Source organism: Episyrphus balteatus, chromosome 2 (assembly GCF_945859705.1).
Source record: "Episyrphus balteatus chromosome 2, idEpiBalt1.1, whole genome shotgun sequence".
In the NCBI taxonomy this organism is placed as follows: Eukaryota; Metazoa; Arthropoda; class Insecta; order Diptera; family Syrphidae; genus Episyrphus; species Episyrphus balteatus.
The window spans coordinates 55,548,294-55,566,200 of NC_079135.1; the positions used below are offsets into that span (position 1 = coordinate 55,548,294).

The 17,907-nt window shown below is 32.0% G+C and overlaps 1 protein-coding gene and 1 long non-coding RNA gene across 2 annotated transcripts in view; one reads left to right on the forward strand and one right to left on the reverse strand.

Annotated features, from left to right (window-relative positions):
• Positions 1-529: 529 nt before the first annotated feature.
• LOC129912084 (adhesion G protein-coupled receptor L4-like) overlaps positions 530-17,907 on the reverse strand; it is a 54,872-nt gene continuing 37,494 nt past the window's right edge. The window contains exons 4-8 of the mRNA XM_055990194.1: positions 12,470-12,636; positions 12,275-12,418; positions 12,025-12,211; positions 986-1,087; positions 530-925 (exon numbers count right to left, since the gene is read on the reverse strand). Of these exons, the coding sequence (XP_055846169.1) occupies positions 530-925; positions 986-1,087; positions 12,025-12,211; positions 12,275-12,418; positions 12,470-12,636 (996 nt within the window). The remainder of the gene's footprint in view (positions 926-985; positions 1,088-12,024; positions 12,212-12,274; positions 12,419-12,469; positions 12,637-17,907) is intronic.
• Positions 674-3,935, forward strand: LOC129912085 (uncharacterized). The gene is made up of 3 exons (XR_008771738.1): positions 674-788; positions 856-911; positions 972-3,935. It is a non-coding gene; the product is annotated as an uncharacterized LOC129912085 (long non-coding RNA).

A 17,907-nucleotide genomic window follows, 5' to 3' on the forward strand; every position in this document is an offset into this window, starting at 1 on the left:
AAAACCGTAAGGATTTGGAACGAACAAGTTACAAAATTCTGAGAGCCCTAAAGTTGGCCTATCATCTTATTTGGTTTGATCCATTACTTTTGGGACACCCTGTATAAGAAATTAAATGTGATATACACTCGTTAAGTGGTAGAATATTATCTACACTCTGAACTCTTATACCTGTGACTCACTGCTGATTCCTACATATAAGATATAACTTGGTATAAAGTTATACCATATTCACATATGTGTGTCGGGAAATACTAGAAGAGAACCAGCGCAGCGTATAAATACTAGGTTTTTAAGCATAGCATAGCTTCTATACTATCAGTGTGTCACAGGTATTAGTTTAAACACATTAAAACTTTGTATGTTTCACAAGTACATATGCTTTTCACTGCTAGCTGTGATCTTTACCAAATAAATTTCATAATGACAAAATGAAAAACTGCCAACAAAAGTCCGTAAGATGCCCTCTTTTCATTGATTAACTATTTTTGTGCGTTATTTCGACAATTTTATTCTTAATATAATTATTTTAGACTGTTTGAGGCAAAGGTGTTAATTGTATAGTGTTAGTAGGCAGTGAATCTGTTAGTTCACTGTTGGAGTTCCCCGCCTTGAGAATGTCTTTTCTAGACATCTGCCTATCAACAAAAGCTTGTTCTTCATAACGGGCACACATAAAAGTATCATCTCTATCTGTATCGTCACCATCTCCATTGCTATGGTTTGTAACAGTCCCATCTATAGTTGCTGGCAGATCTCCATCTTCGCGATAGTTTGGATTTGTAACGGTGAGAATTCCATATCTACCACCTTCGCCATCTCTCAAATTATTATACATTCCTTGCTGAATTTTAGGGCCTCTCGAAGATGTGTATAACTTTAGAATGCGACAGTTACAGGTAACCAATAAAGTAGTAACTATTCCCTATGCAAAGAAAAAATTATATATGTTAATAAAGTTGTTGTTTCAGAAAAATCAACTAACCTGTACTCCTTGCGCAACAAAGTATACAGCCCAAAGTTCTATTATACCTATTAAGGCCGCCAGTGTACCAAATATGTTAACAATGGTAAATAAAAACAATATCTGAAAAAAAGTTTAATTTTTGAAACATTCTTGTATAAATAATATGAAAGTATTACGTTGTGTAACAAGGGTAAAATTAGTGTCATGACATGAGTCATTACCGGCCAGTCTCCATGTTCTAAACATTTTTTTGAAAAGCTCATAAAGGATCGTATGATGGCATTATTTGCAACCAACAACTACATAATTTGGATTTCGTGGAGGTAAAAACTAGGTTGAAGATGCTATATTGTTTGATCCTTTTATGAAAACTTTATAAAGCTGGGTTTAGGGGCCGAGTTTTCACTTGTTTTAAATAGTCGGCAAGACATCAAAAAGTTAAAATCAATAAAATATAAAGTGATGTTTGGAGCTTACTACCGGTGTCCCTTAAGGATCTGTGCTGGGTCCGATGTTATTTTAATGCATATTAACTCTGTCTTCAAACAATCATCAGCAAAACAACAACATTCGCTGATTAGTGATTTTCAATTGGCTGTAGATATCTCAGTTAAAAATGATCGTGTCATGACATAGCAAAGGGCAGTATTTAAGTACAAAATGGTGAAACTGTTTCACAGTTTATTTTAAACGCATTTCTTTATAATGTTTGCGACTGCAAATTTAAAAAAAATTATGCAGAAAGCTTATTTTGTTGGAAAATAGAAAAAAATTCTTTACTTTTGTACTTTTGCAAAAAATGGCCAATGTAGAATGTAGTTAAAGCCTAGTACGCAGCTGAAGTGAAACGAAATTTTCCATACCAATATATAGGCTATTGCTTATGTAGTTAAGAAAGGAACTAAGACATTCAATGGGTTATAAAAGAAGATAGAACCGCGGAGTGCTATAAAATGAGAGGGTGGAAACTGAAGATAGGGGTGCAAAAGCCCCCTTTTTGGTTTTTTCAATATACCTCGTAAACCGAGCAAAATTTTGATATATTGCAGATAAAACTTTTTGTAGAAAATTAAATTTCCTTTTGGGATAATGTTTTTAAAAAATTGAAAAAAAAAAAAATTTCCATACCAAAATAGTCGAAACAATCATAAAAAAAATATTAAAAAAATCGATTTTTTGAGTTTTTTTGGCTTTTTTAGTTGTACCTACTTTTTTTTTGGTTTAAGATAGACGAGTGATTCCGATAAAGAAAGTATTTTGTCTATTTTTCAATTTTCTCAAAAAGTAGAAGGCATAGGAACATTATGATTTTCATGATTTGATAAGAAATCAATTAAGGCAGTTTACTTTGTCGATCAATTTCGTATTGAAGTCCACAGTCTTTGTGAAAATTGTACTCAATGTGCTTTTTAAACTTTTTTTTCACAAGTTTTGACTTTGAAATCGGGTATTTCAAAAATAATTGATTAAAATAACTTCATTTTAAAATTAATATTAAGTTTTTAATTCTAGCTTTTGAAAAAAGTATCAATCAAAACTGTAAGTGTTGCCGTTGTTTTCTAATAATTTTTTTTAGAAAATAGCCCCTCCTACCAAAACGCGGGGACATTGACCCCTCCCATAGTAAACAATGATTGTATTTAACCCCTCTACAAAATCTCACTATTAGTTCTTGGTGCTTAAGTTATCGAACTTTCCCCTCAAATGTTTCTGTTTTGCTTGAGTAAAACTAAAAATACGAAAAAAAGATGGATTAAAATGGCCATACTTCGGTTAATTTTCAATGAAAAAATTTAGTGAGCACAGCATTTTGAAGGAAATTTAATCTTCTGTTTTTCTTTGGAGCAATGTTTATGTCTATCTCAACCCAAAAAAAAAGTACAACTAAAAAAGCAAAAAAACTCAAAAAATCGATTTTTTTGATATTTTTTTTATGATTGTTTCGACTATTTTGGTATGGACATTTTTTTTTTCAATATATATCAAAATTTTGCTTGGTTTACAAAGTATATTGAAAAAACCAAGTTTCCACCTTCTCATTTAATAGCACTCCGCGGTTTTATCTTCTTTTATAATCCATTGAACGATTCCTGCAATAAAAACCCGTGAACGTCATAGTTCCTTATTACCCTGTTTTTTTTTTACATAATCAATAGCCTAATAGCACAACGATATCTTGAACTAATTTTTTTTTGTTTTAAAACATATTTTGTGATGTTTTTTCTTATTGTTTTCTTATTTTTTTTTTATTTGTATTTTTATTATTCTGAGTTTGATAATTGATATAGCCAATACTCGATGGTATTTTTTCGTTTAGGTACATGTTTGCTGTTGACTTTGGAGACTTAAAAATTTGAGATTTTTTTAGATTGATTTTTGACATAAGTTATAAAATATCCAAACAGCGATAAAAACCAAAAAAATAGCCCATTAGCACTTATTCTAGGATTTTACAAGGATGTTTTTAGTGCATATCCTTAAATTTTCCCTTTTCTCAAAAAATACCAGTTTTTCATAGATATATCTGTTTTTTCATTGGATCGCTTTGATTGCACTGACTTTCCTGAATCTAAATCTCTTTTCAGAAAAATACTAGCACGTACTTGTAGAAAATAACCCTTTTAGATTCGGTTGACCTTGTACAAAAATAAAAATATTATTCATATTAAGCTCAAATTTGGAGGACTCATTTCTCATAACATGATCTCTCATATGACACCGAATTTGCATTTTTTAAACACATTTTAAGATACTAAATGACAAAAACAGCAAAAATATCTAAATCCTGCAGTTTTTAGTAAATCCCAAAAAAATAAACACCTTAATTAAGGAAAATGTAAAATGTCAACGCCCATTATATTTAAAAAGTCAAATATGTAAAGAAAAATACATTAAACGAAATTTTTACGTGTTTTGTAATTTTATGTACTATTTTTCTATTTACATAGAAATATCTTTATTTTTATAAACCATTCCATAAACTGCCTTGTAAAGCTTCAAATTTGTTTTTCCTAGAAACAAAAGCATACTTTTCTTATATAGTTTTTGATGTGCTGAGTTAGAATCCGAAGTCAAGAAAATTCTATTACGTCAGGATTTTGAGATATTCGCATTAAAGGATCACAAAATTATAAAATCTGAAAAAAACTACAATATCTCAAAAACCAGAGCTGACCGAAATTTTTTAAGTTCGGATTCAAAATCAGCACACTTAAATCTATTAGAAATGTATACTTTTGTATCACTTGAGATCACTTTCTTTATGGTAAAATATGCCAAACCTACTAAACTTACTTAAATTAAGATATCTCGGAGAAAAAAAGAGATATTGAGAAGATTGAAGCTGAATTTGAAAGAAAAAAATAATAATAATTTTAATTGAAAAAGATTACATTATGCCGAAATATTTCTTCGAAAACAGCAAAAAAATGGGTTTTTGAGATTTTTTAACGGGAATATCTAAAAAACATGCTAGGCCAATTCTGACTTCGGATTCAGAATCAGCATACAAAAATCCTTTAGAAAAGTATAGTTTTTTTAAAAGGAGGATTTCCTTGCAGACCAGTGTTGTTAATGTCAATGGATACGAAAACCTTCATGCGAAATTTGGTTCCTCTACCATAACTTTTAAAGGTTTTTCGGTAGTAAGTTTGCAACTGTTATAATAATATGGTCTGACAGATGGAAAAGAGAAATAACTTTTTTCAGAGATGACAGATTGCCTATAGATTTTTTGGAATTAGCTTTAAAATACCTTAACATCATGTATCACTGTGTGTAATTAATAACGTTGTATATTATTGCCTATTTCGCAAATAAAAATTTCGTGATTTGACCTTGGAAATCGTGACTTGCGGACATGAGATTTTTCTGGACTTTTGAGATAAGTTATAGAATGTCAAAACGAAGATATTTCACCTTATTTGACTGTACTTTGTGTTTTATTATTCTCGTGATTCAGATAAGATTGTTAACGCCACCTACCCACCAATGCAACAAGTTATTTCATTGACGACCCTGTTCTCATTAATTTCATTTTTACTTTTTCGCACTTTGCGCCTATTTTGTATTATATAACCTTATATAACCTTAAATTTGAATATTAATTTGGCTAGTTGCACTTATCAACGTGCTTTTAATTTTTATGCCACTGAATTGTAATACCAAGGTAAGAAATTTTCATTTATAATTTAATTATGAACACAAAAAATGTTAATGAAGTACGATACTAATAAAAAAAAATACGTTTCAGTATTTTTAGGCCTTAACAAAGGAAACCTCAAGAGTTTTATTTAAGGCTCTAAGATCTTGGCCACCACAATTCTTAAAAATACTTGTGTTCTACCTGCTGCATCATGCCAAACGGAAAACCACCAAATGCGATGTCATCACCATTGTAATGCTTGGTTCCATTTCCGATGCTTCAATGTAGACTCTGCAGTCAACGACACGAGTTGGATGTGTGAACCCTGTCGACATTCTACACCACACCAACCAAATCCACGTTAGAATCCACCTTCACGTCCACCTTCACGTCCGCCTTCACATCCACCTTCGCAGCCACCTTCACGTCCTATCAGCCCCATCGAAAATGTGAAGTCCAAATCATCGAAGTCCCGCAGAAGAAGAGATCTTCTTATCCAACGACTCGAAGAAGAAAAGCAACTGCGTGAACAAAGTACTTACAAGAGAAGTACAAAATTTTGTCTGAATTTAGCAATTCGGATGAGGATCTAGAAAAAGGTAAGTCGGTAGAAGTAGATCATACCAAACTAACCAAAATGTGGGTAGAAAATTAAAAAACCATGTACCAGAAACTTGTGCTATGAAAATACTCATGAAAACCCTATTAAGTCTGTTGTTGTGCCTCAGAGGCAGCCTGACCCATGCAACGTCAAACATTTTGAAAGTCAACCATCACAAATCCAAACTAAAATTCCAGCTGTAACCTTGAACCCTAATGATCGACCTGACATTTCGTCTCCCTCCACAAATTTAGAACCTAAACACGCTAATTTACTTTCACCATCTCAGTTAGCAGCGCGACAGGCAATATCAAAATATTTACCCTTGTTTCATAGTCATCCAGAAGAGTGGCCGATTTTCATTAGCTGCTTCGATAACAGTACCAGCATCGCTGGCTAAACGCATGCTGAAAACTTGATGCGCCTACAGAGATGCCTACGTGGTGCCAGCGTTACCGTTAAGCGAATTTAGTCGCTATTAGCGACCTTTTTGAAGCCTTAGCGACCAAGCGACGACTTTTTATTTAAATCGACCTTTTCACTAATTTCATAATAGCGACTTTTTTTTTCTTTCTAATAATTTTATTTCTTTTTTAATTCTGAACATTTAGAGCTTCAAATTTGTGTTTCTTTCTTCGTTCTGAACGAATTCTGAGCTTGTTCAGAGCACCATCGATGGACTCAGAATAAAATAATTGAGCAGACCGAGTTGAATGCTGAACACAAGCATTTAGCAAGTGAAATTGAAAAATAATTTCAAACTAATAAAATAATAATCGGTCTAGTTTTTTATTTTATTTCTTGTTTCTGTAAATAGGCAAATGTTCAGGTGTGTTTTAAATATAATTCTGAGCGCTCAGAACAAGCTTTGTTCAGAGGCTATTCAGAGCGTGCTCAGAATGTTCGGGCTCTGTTCAGAGCTTTTTTTTGAGTTATAAAAGAAAAACGCGTACCCATAAACTCATCCATTTCCATACCCACCACCACAGTACACATAATAAGGTAATATCTTCCGAACGTTGTTAAAATTTGTTTGTCAAAAATGGGCACCAATCTGTCAGGTCGGCCTTTAATTTTAATATTTCAATAGCAGTAAACAGGAAGTTTGTTTTTGTTTTAATTTATAAAATGTCATTTGAAAAAATTATAAATAGAAAAACATTCGGTTTTTGTGCGTTTTTCTACGGTTATTTAAAACAATTAAAAATAACGGTAGCTGTCACTATTCTTCAAACTGACATTGGTCGAGAAATTGTCAAAACATGTGCTCAGAAGATATTACGCGTATAGCCGAACAAAAAGAGGGAGTTTTAAATGGAATTTGAAAGGGAAAAAATGTGTTGGAAAGTTTGAAGGCCTTTTTTCATTTAATATTTTATTTTTGTTCAAATTAAATGTTTCAAACTTCAAATGTTACAGGCCAAGCGTAGCTTCCAACTAAATTTAATTTCCTAAAATGAAGACTGTTTTTTTTTAGTTTATAATTTTGTTATTTTTTTTGTTTTTAATAAAAAATTTGTTTCAAGACAACTTGTGTTTATTTTTCTATGTAAAAACATATGAAAACGGTTTAGCGACTTTTTTTTTTGTCAAATAGCGACTTTTTCAACAAAAAGCGACTGAAAGCGACTTTTTTAGCGACCTTTCAAAAATTTTCAACGGTAACGCTGCGTGGTGCTGCCCTCGAAGCAGTGAAGAACCGGCTCTTATTGCCAACGATGGTACCTGAAATTATAAAAACACTTCGTATGCGATTCGGTAGACCAGACCACATACTTCATGCTATGATTGCCAAAGCTAAGAACCAAGCACCTCCAAAAGCCGATAAGATGGAAACGCTTATTGACTACGCACTCGCAATCCAAAATGTATGTGCCACAATGGAAGCGTCGTGTATGACAGCCCACTTGAACAACCCCACGCTTCTTAAAGAGTTTGTTGACAAATTAACACCGCAACTTCTTTTAAATTGGGTAATTTTCTCAAAAAATTTGCAACAACCCACGTTGCACAGGACAGTAAAAAGTAAGTGACAAATGAGTGAAAACTCTTCAATTTTTCGCTAGAGCTGCGTACTGAAAAACGAAAAGCAAAACGAAATTTTTCGTTCAAGATTTCGTTAACGAAATTTTGTATGGAAAATTTCGTTTCGCATCAGCAGCGTACTAGGCTTAAGCGATAAAGACTTTTAACAAATATATGAATATTTATTTGAGTTTTTTTTATTTCATTTCAGATTTTAATTATTTATTTATTTACTTTCTTTTCTTGAATATTGATATTAAACCGTTGAATTTACAAATATGTACCTAAGTCAATGGAAAACAAATGATTTTTTTTATTTTTGATCTGTCATCTTTTGAAGCAAAGAAGTAGGGGTTTGTAATACAACAGAACATTAAACTGGTGTTTAGCAAAACAATGCTGGAAAAATGACTATCAATAATAGCCGTGTTAATTTAACACGGTAACAAGTAACGACTTTATGAATTCTCTACGAATACGGCCCAAGAAAATATAAAATTTATATATATATGTACATTAGGGTGTCCGTTATTTCCCAAAGTGATGTTTTCGGGGCTGACACCCCCCAGATCGAAAGTTTAGGGCCTAAATACGGGGAAATTTGGCAAAAACAAATTTTTTGGAGGTCATTAACCCGTGCCTCTAAGGTCATACTTTCCCCATACAAATTTGTATGAGAAATTTTTAACTCATACATAAAATTTTTTTTCTCTCGAGTTAAATCATCTATTTTTAAAATGTTTGTTGATTCTGGTTGGAAAATAGTTCCTTTAAAAGATTACATTCAAAATTTTCCGTTAAAAATTTTTTTTATATTTTATTTCGGTTTTTGAAATTATTAGCTGTTTTCGTAGTTTTTGCTTTCACCTATCACATAATTTTAAATGCAGTTTTATTGGTTTTTAATTCTTTTCAAATATTGCATTCAAAAATTTTTATTTTTCTAAATTTTTTTTTAAATTTTTGCCGTTTTTATATTAAATAAATATTATTAAATACTTTACCCTTTCTTGTTTGCAACTTTTTTGATGTCATTTTTTAGGTGAATAATTATTAAACAAAATTAAATAAAAAAATTGTAAACATATCTTTTGTAGTTCGAAAAAAATAAATTTAAACGTATAAAAACGGCAAAAATTTCAAAAAAAATTTAGAAAAATTAAAATTTTTGATTTTTGGTCACCCCCGAAAGCATTACTTTGGGAAATAACGGACACCCTTATGTACATACATATATGGAAAACCTTACGGGTTTGCGTCAAAATAGTGTTGTGTTGTATTAACCCTTAAACCCTACCCTGGGGTCCAGCGACACTGCAAACATACATTTTTTTGAATTTTACAAAAAATAAGTAATAGACGCCGCCGAAACTTTTAGAATTCTCTAATTAACGTAGTACCCATCTAAAAATTAGTCATTTATTCATTTTCAAGTTGTAAAGTTCAAGATATCCACTGTCTGGGGTCCCGTAGACCCCAGGGTAGTAATTGTGAAAGTTTATTTTGGTAATTCGATGGATTATTTTTGAATTCCTTTAGTGGGTTATTAGGGTTTTTATTACTTTTAAAGAGTGTTTTCACTGTATCTAATATTTCTTTTATTATCACTGCTGTATGCAAGTGTTATTATGTCTGTGATCTCGTTTTGTTTTTCAATTTTAGTTCGAAAACACAAGAATTATTTGGGCAACTTTGCCAACCAATCTCCAGGTACGTATTGGAGAAATTTAAAAAAAGAAGCGACCAGTAGCTCAGTAAACATCTACTCTAAACACAAAAAAAGGATTTGTCATTTGTCCACGAGAAAAGGACCTCAAGACGAAAATAAGGTGCAGCAGTTGTAGAAATGCACTCTGTTCGGAACATAGCCCCTCAGTGTGTCAAATGTGCCTGAACACAAATTTTTAGAACACTTTATATTTTAAAACATATTAAACTATTTTATTAATAAATAAAAATTATTGTTAAATTGATTTTTTTAATAAATTCGATCAAAAACCTTTTGGGGTCTCCTGAACCCCAGGGTAGTAATAGTGTCTCTCCCGGGATGGGTAGGATTTAAGGGTTAAGAAGATCAAAACAATATTCTCAAAAAATACACTTATAAAAACAATGAAAGATACACGTGTTATATTAAGTCCTGCAAAGCAAGTTTGGTTTCCACACAATCAAGAAAAATTGTGAAATTATCTTAAGTCATTCATCCACATCCTGATCAATTAGAGATGTATAAAGGATGCAATTTATTAACGCTATGAAAAAGGATGGCGCAGATGGTGAAATAAAAAGGAAAACAACTTCTAAACAGATCTCTGGTTCTGTTAAGACTGTTAAACGAAAACGATGTCTTAATAGAATTAAAAGCAACTCCTTGCCAAAACACCGAAAACCTTTTACGAAATCAAAGAACTTTTCTTGAGCGAAAATTTCCATCTTCGTTATCCAATGCAATGGTTCGCTACGACACGACAGTATAATAACTAGAGATGCCGCGAACATTGATTTGGCCGAATACCGAATATTCGGCCACGCTCCTCGGCCGAATACCGAATATTCGGCCGACGAATATGTGGCCAAGGACACTCAGAAAAAAACGTTAGTAATTTCAAAAATGTAAATTCCCAACAACTTCGTATTGTAACGATGAATAACTGAACTACTTTTAAGATAAATGTCTGAACACACTATGTACCTACTACTGCAAAGGTAGACATCTAAAATCGAAGTATATATGAGGACTGTTCGCCAAGATCGAACGGCGGACCCATACAAGTTGTGGTCAACACACCTAATTTAATGAAGAATGTTTCGGAAGTTGACGCGAGTTTCCGTTAACTTTCACATGACCAAACGCGAAGCGGAAACAATTTTTGCCACCGGGAGAAACAATTTGTGAGGTGAAAAATAAAAATTCGCACGAAATTAAGATAACTGTTGGCATTACAATGCAATGCAAATGCCACTTGCCATATGTTTTATGCTACATTCCACTTGCCACTTGTCACATGCCACCTGCCACTTACCGTTAAACAGGTTTTTGGGTTGACCGTTTTTTATTTTTCTTTATTTTCTATGACAAAAGTCTACAGATGAGAGTTATTTTTGAAAACAAAAATTTAAAGTCAACCAAAGAGCTAAAAAATGATTTTACAAAAATAAATCACAGACCTAAACTTAAATAGGTATAAGTTGTGAATATGGTTTCTCTTAAGAGAGCGATGAAAGCTCTTCTCCTATTTTTTTGGTGGGAGAAAATGGAAACTCGGAGTATATTACCTTCACCTTGTATAAGCGTACTACGATGTGCCAGCCCCAGCATTATGTCAGTCAGTTATTTACTGCGTTCCTCTGGGGGCATTTATCTACTGCTTTCCCTGTGGAATAATATTCCACTTTCTATCAGGCGAGCATTTGAACACTTGAACACTTTTTAAAAAATCTCTTTTCTTATCTAAATAATGAATATTGAAAAATCCCCTTAAATTATTTAGTTATTAAGTTTTTTTTATTGTAACTAAGTATTAAACATTATCTTTCCAATTATAAACCTGTACTTGTTATAAGAGCAATCTTCTTTGTACAGATGTTAAATAAACTGAATAAAACGAAAATGAAAATGAAAAATAAAGCTGCCTTCATGGCAGTTTGTTCAGAGTGAATTACAACTACAATTTTATTATCACGGTTTCCCCTTAATTCATAATTAAAGATCCGTTATTAGCAAAGAGCGTTTGTTCACTTTTTTTCGCCTTTATTAACAAATCATGGGTTTTCCGCAAATAGTTCCACTTTCCAGTCTACCTGCGAGTTTGGTTGTCAAAACTTAATCAAGAATTAAGTTTTTTATATTTTGCTGACGTTTTTGACATTTTGTTTGTTTATTTTAATTTAAAAAAAGCGTTTACATGCCTGATTCACAATATTGCAAGACGACTGACCGACGGGACGAGAGCGTTGCGAGAGTAAAATCGATAGGAAGATTTCGATGTTTGACCAAATAATTTCCTTCTTACACACATTTTTTTATTCAATGTCAAAAATAGACAATCACCCTAGGCAAATATCCTTGATTAAAGATGATCGAGAGTGAACAAACTGGCCCTAAACTACTTTTTCAATAAAGTAGTAATAGTAGTAAAACCCGCTTAAGAGAAACGGCAAAATTTCACAGTCATTTTTTCACTTAAGCCGGTATTTCACTTAAACGAACCCCGCTTAGTGGTCGACAAGCAGTAGATGAATGCCCTTAAAGGTACGTAGCTAATATTTGTATACGAACAAACTCACCCTAATAAATAAGCCACATTGTAAAAGTCTTCGTTTGATTAGTTTACGTCTGGTTTTTACGTCAACTTGCATTTGTGCGGATATTTTCGCCGTATGCTTTGCCTGATATGCCAAATGGAATCCAATAAAAAGAATGAATATTGCTGGTACCATGTAAGCCCAAATATATGCTTGACCATCCATTATCCTATTAAATAATAGTTTTATTTTTTGTATCATGTAAATAAATAATTAAACGTTATTTTCTTACCAACAATGTCTTGCTTTAAATTCATCTTGAGAAGTTCTAACGTTGTCTGTTTTTTGAAACGATTGTTTTGGAGTTGACGTTTCATTGCATTTAAATGCAACTGCAATCCCTACCATAAGAAGAGGAAATCCCCATGAAAAACAACTGTAAATATTTTTAAATTAATGGATTTGGTATTTTACTCGAAGAACTTACTTGTATTCTGTGAGTAGACGGCACATATTAGGTTCCGGTCGAAAGATCAAATTAACGCTATGTCGGAAAGTTCTAAGTGCCTGATGGCAACAACAAGCCATCCAACATAGTGATGATAATTTCATGAACAGAAATGCGAGCGATAAAGAAACGCAAAGTTCAGGGTCCTGCAAAAAAGAAATTACTTGTAATTTGTAATTGTAATTTATTTATTAATTAACATAAGCATTATAAAACATGTTGTTTTATATTATAAGTAACACTTAATTGTAAGATACAATAATCGAGTGGGTAACAAAAGTACAAAAAAATATACATATATAAAAAAAAAAACTTAAAAACAGTTAGAAAAATTTTAATTTTTAAATTATCAAAGACAAAGAAACCAAATGAAGCTAGCAGCAAAAATAATTTTCAATAGTCTTTTTAAACAGAATGCAGTTGTTGTGTAAATTCACAAACGCATCACTGCAGAGATGATTTGCGATAATTCCCGTAGCACGTTTATAAACGCAAATAATTAGCATCACTTAAAATGTCAATTGTTCATTATTGCAAAGTTAGATAAACTGATGCGCAAAGCGCAAATATCAAACAAAAAAGCATCAAGAATTTTCTTGATAAGTTGTTGATGCCGACGCGATTTGAAGTGATTTGAAGAAATGGAGGAAAAGGACAATGAAAGTATTTAATCAAAGTCTAAATTGTTTACAAATTATTTAATTTGATGAAATTCAGGGAATATTTTACCAGCACACAAATTAAAACTAATAGAAACCAAATTAATATATGAAAGTGAATTTATTGCAGGCAGAAAATCGAAGTCAGTATTGTGGAGGAAAGTTCTGGAGGAGATAAAATGTGTGGCTCCAGATTTTAATTAAAACAAAGAGTTTTTATACTATTGGTATCACGTCCATCATTAAGCAAAAATTGTTATTAAACGTAAAACTTTTAATCAATCAGCATCGCATTGTAATCATTTGAGCAACGATCAGCATCGCAAAAAAGCAGGTAGTCAGTGAATTTACCCGTTGATTCTTCTCAAGTCGGCACAGAAACAACGTACTTATGTTTTGGAAAAATAAGAAAGTTGCTTCTACGCAACTGCGGAAAAATCACCTTTTCGTATTATAGGTAGTCAGATGTACCGGTCTGAATCAAATTAAACAAAAACATTAACACGCTGCTATCCAGGTAACTTTGTAAGGTATGTTGTAAATCCTATTTGCGTATTGTGAGATGTGATCGAACCGGTGACATGAAATAACGCCCTGCGAAATAAGGCCGCATCGGCCCTTATTTCCATTTGTAATGGAAATTAGGCCCTGACAATGCTTGCGGACTTATTTCCACTTCAACAACGAAATTAGGCCCGTCGGGCCCTATTTCGTTTTTTCCACTTGAAAATAGAAAACAAGAACATCTGAACTTCCAAACTTCATTCTTAAAAAAAAACTTTAAATGTTATTTGAAGTTCAGAGCGTATAAACGTCAGATGAATATGCGGGTATGCTACAACCCCTTCCTAGGGCATATTATAGGATTTGGGGTGGAGGCAAGGTTGAGTGAATTCATTATTTCTTTTGGTTTCCTAGAAACTTTAAAATTTTGAAGAAAATATGCTCACACCCAACTTAACACCCACCTTGAATCGATGCAGGGAACTAACTTAAAAATGTAATCTGTTGTGCGTAATAATTCTACTTTTCCGTTATATTCCATCATTTATGGTGGGAAATAAGTTTATCCAAATATGTGTCAAAATATTTCTCCCTTCAACTCGAAGAACAAAAATACATTTAAGAAATTCAAAATAAATAAAATTGATTTACATACTTACTCGTAGTAACATAAGTAGATTGAGATTCAATTTAATTCCGATGTTAAAATGCGAAACGGAAGAAAATTTTTTAACTCGAATTTTAATGCGAAGCGGAAAAAAATTTTGCCCACGTGAGGATCAATGTTGAGGTTTGAAAATTAAAAATTCGCGCGAAGACAATTCGCGGGAAGACAGCCACCTGTGTTATTGATGACCCTGAGCGCACCGTAGGTTTAACCGATTGCACACGACAGATTATTCTCCCAGGTTAGGGTTTGATTGAACTTGATGTCTAAGTTATTCACATTTGTTACGTAAGGAGATTTGAACAACCTAATTCTACGCAAGGAAACAATCAATAGCATTTTAACTTATAACGATGGCTTGATTTTTTTTTGGATTAAGTTTAAGCTGATTATTTTAGGCCCAATTGAATACTCTCACCAGGTCTAAATTTAATCGATGCGTGGCATCCTCGACCATACCAATTGGATAACTTAGATACATTTGGACATCGTCCGCGTACATAAGTACCTTACAAAATTTTAGAACCTCCGGAAGATCGTTTATGAACAGCGAAAAGAGCAGTGGGCCAGGAATTGATCCCTGTGGAACAACGGAATTGTTTGGGAGAAAATCAGAAAGCTTAAAATTGAAATATACAGCTTGAGTTCTTCCAGATAAATTGTAAGTTTCGTTCAGTTTTTTCAACAAGATCTTGTTGAAAAAAGGCCTTTGAAAAATCAAGTAACACCAGCGTAGTAGCATTTTCTCTATCTATCTCCTGACGAATATCATTTACTACTTTTAAAAGTGCTGTCGAGTAACTATGATGTGGTCTAAAACCCGCTTGAATGGGTGAGAGTAGCTTGTTAAGAGATTTATATGTAGACATTTGATGATACATGATTTTTTCAAAGGCCTTCGAAATAAAAGGTAAAATTGAAATGGGGCGGTATTCGACAAAATGAGAAGAAGAGTTCTTGGGGATAGGAATAATCCTAGAGGATTTTCACATTTTAGGGTATTAAGAGGTGGTTAAGATGGAGTTGAATATATGCGTAAGGAAAGGAATTAGGTATGTGTGGTATAATAATTTAAAAAAAAATTGGATCCATGTTATCTAAACCTATAGCTTCTGATTTGATTGCCTGATCAAATTCAGATCTATTAAGGTGAGTATCACAATATCCTTCGTCATTCATAATACAGACCAAAGCTCATTCACGTCACAATCCACACCCAGATTGCTTGTTTTTTGGTTATGCCTAAAGATTTAATATTTCTCCAAAGCTGTCTTGATGAAAAATTATTAGATTTTGACCGATAGAATATGCATTTGGACTTTCTAATTTCTTTGTTTACAAGATTCCGGAAATATTTGTAACTATCGTAAAAAGATGGAATCCTATATCGTTTCCATCTTTTGATAATGGCATTTCTTATGGAGATAAGTTTTACAATTCTTGGATTAAACCACCCACACCCACAGAGGCTGCGCTTGACCAAAATTAGACGTGTGCGAGAGTAAATTAGCGGGGCCCTGGGAAAAATTGTTATAACAAACTTAAGACAATAGGTGTTTCATTTCAATGTAGGTGAAAAACAAAATGCACGACTCGATCTCACGAATTTGTTCTAAGAAAACAAAATGAATTCGCTCCTTCAAATCAAACAAAATAACAACATCTTATTAAAGCGCATTAAAAAAATTCAAAATCGTTAGGAATCTTTATAAACATTTTTCGGAAAAAAAAAATATTTTAATACAGTTGGTATGAAATTTTGCAGCAATTATTAATCTACATTCCAAATATCAGAGAAAATTTATTGTAAAATTTTCTAAAATTTAACTGTTCAAATAAAAACTCAAACTTTTTTCATCAAAAGATAGAAACTATTAAAAACTAACACTCGATTTCTTTTTTTACTTGCGATATAGGTACTATAGGGCAAGTTTAGGATTCGTAAAAAAAATCGAACTCGAGATAACAATTTTACATGACATTACGATGATGGAGAATGCCAAAAAAGTGGGTCCGGCAATTCTGTCTGTCTGTCTGTCTGTCTGTCTGTCTGTCTGTCTGTCTGTCTGTCTGTCCGTCTGTCTCTATCTGGAGCTGCAGCCTAAACGAGTGAAGTGATTTTCTTCAAACTTGGTAGTTAGCAGTTTTTGGTGATTCCCTAGAGGGGAAATTGAAATTTTTTTTTTATGACCAAAACTAACGGTACCTGCCATATAACGGAAATAGAAAAGTTAATTTTTTTCAAAAACGGCTCTAACGATTTTGATTAAAATTTTTGTGTGTAATACTACACATAAGGGCCAACTTTTTAAATAAAAAAAATATTTTTTGTACCGTTATTAACGGTACCTGTCATAGAACGGTTTTTTTCGTTTCTGAATATCTCGTACAAAATTAACCCGATTTAAATGAAAATTTTTATACAAAAGTGTGTAAGTAAAGATAATATTAAAATTTTAGAAAAATTTCAAAAAACGCATTTTTGGTTTTTTAAAAAATATTTCAAATTTTTTTTTTGAAAAATCAATTTTTTGAAAACGGATCAATGAAAAATTTTGAAATTTAGTTTTTATGTGTAAATTAATTATTTCTTCAAAATGGCATACCAACTTTTTTTTTGAAAAATGTTAAAAAAATTTTATATATAAAAAATTATTTTTTTAAAAAACGGCTCCTACAATTTTCAAAATTTTTTTTCTAAAAATACCTTTTTATACGAGAAATAAAATGGCATATTTTTTTTTTTTTTTAAGATATTTTAAAACGGAGTTTTATTAATTATAAAAACAGATTTAATTTTTTTATACTACTTATGAAATTTCTTCAAAATATCGAATTTTAAATTTCTTGAATAAAAAGCTTTAACATTATAGTTACTTTAAGCATAAGAGCAAGTACGTGCGACCCCAGTCGTGCAATTTATTTTTTAATAAAATCATTACAATATCTAATTTTTGAGTAAGTTCTACTATTCTAAAATTGGTAGAATATAATATATTTTTTTTTTTAATGTAGAAATATTTGTTTCCGCCAGTTTGTCCTCGGTTCTTTTTAAAGAATATAAAAATATCAATTGAACCACCAATTGGAAGAAGGGAATAAATCCATCTCAACTTATTGGTGGCAAAACGCAAATAACTGCATAACTTCTTTATTTGACGGTTCTAAGAATGCGGTTAGGCTAGTCTCACGTTTGTCTCAAAATTTGAAAATTGACATTTTTCAAACAACCTGTAGTATTGCTGAGTGCCATATTTAAAAAAAATTAAAATTTATCAGTTAGAAAAGGAAACAAAGCCGGGATTTGTTCTTTCTTTAAACTTTTTTTTTTAATCACTTATATTTCTATTAGAAAAACAGTTTTTGTTTCTTTCTTCGGTCTAACCGATCGATGCGATGGTTCACGTATCTACATAATATAGACGGCATCAAAATGTAATTTTAGGAATATTTATTGCTTCTTTTAATTGGTGATTCAATTTGGCTTTTGAGTTGGGAAGACGAGATCGGAAAAAACCAAGGGGCTTTCCCTACTAGATACAGGAAGATAACTTAAAGTTTAGATTAAGTTTAGTTTCTGTTTGGCT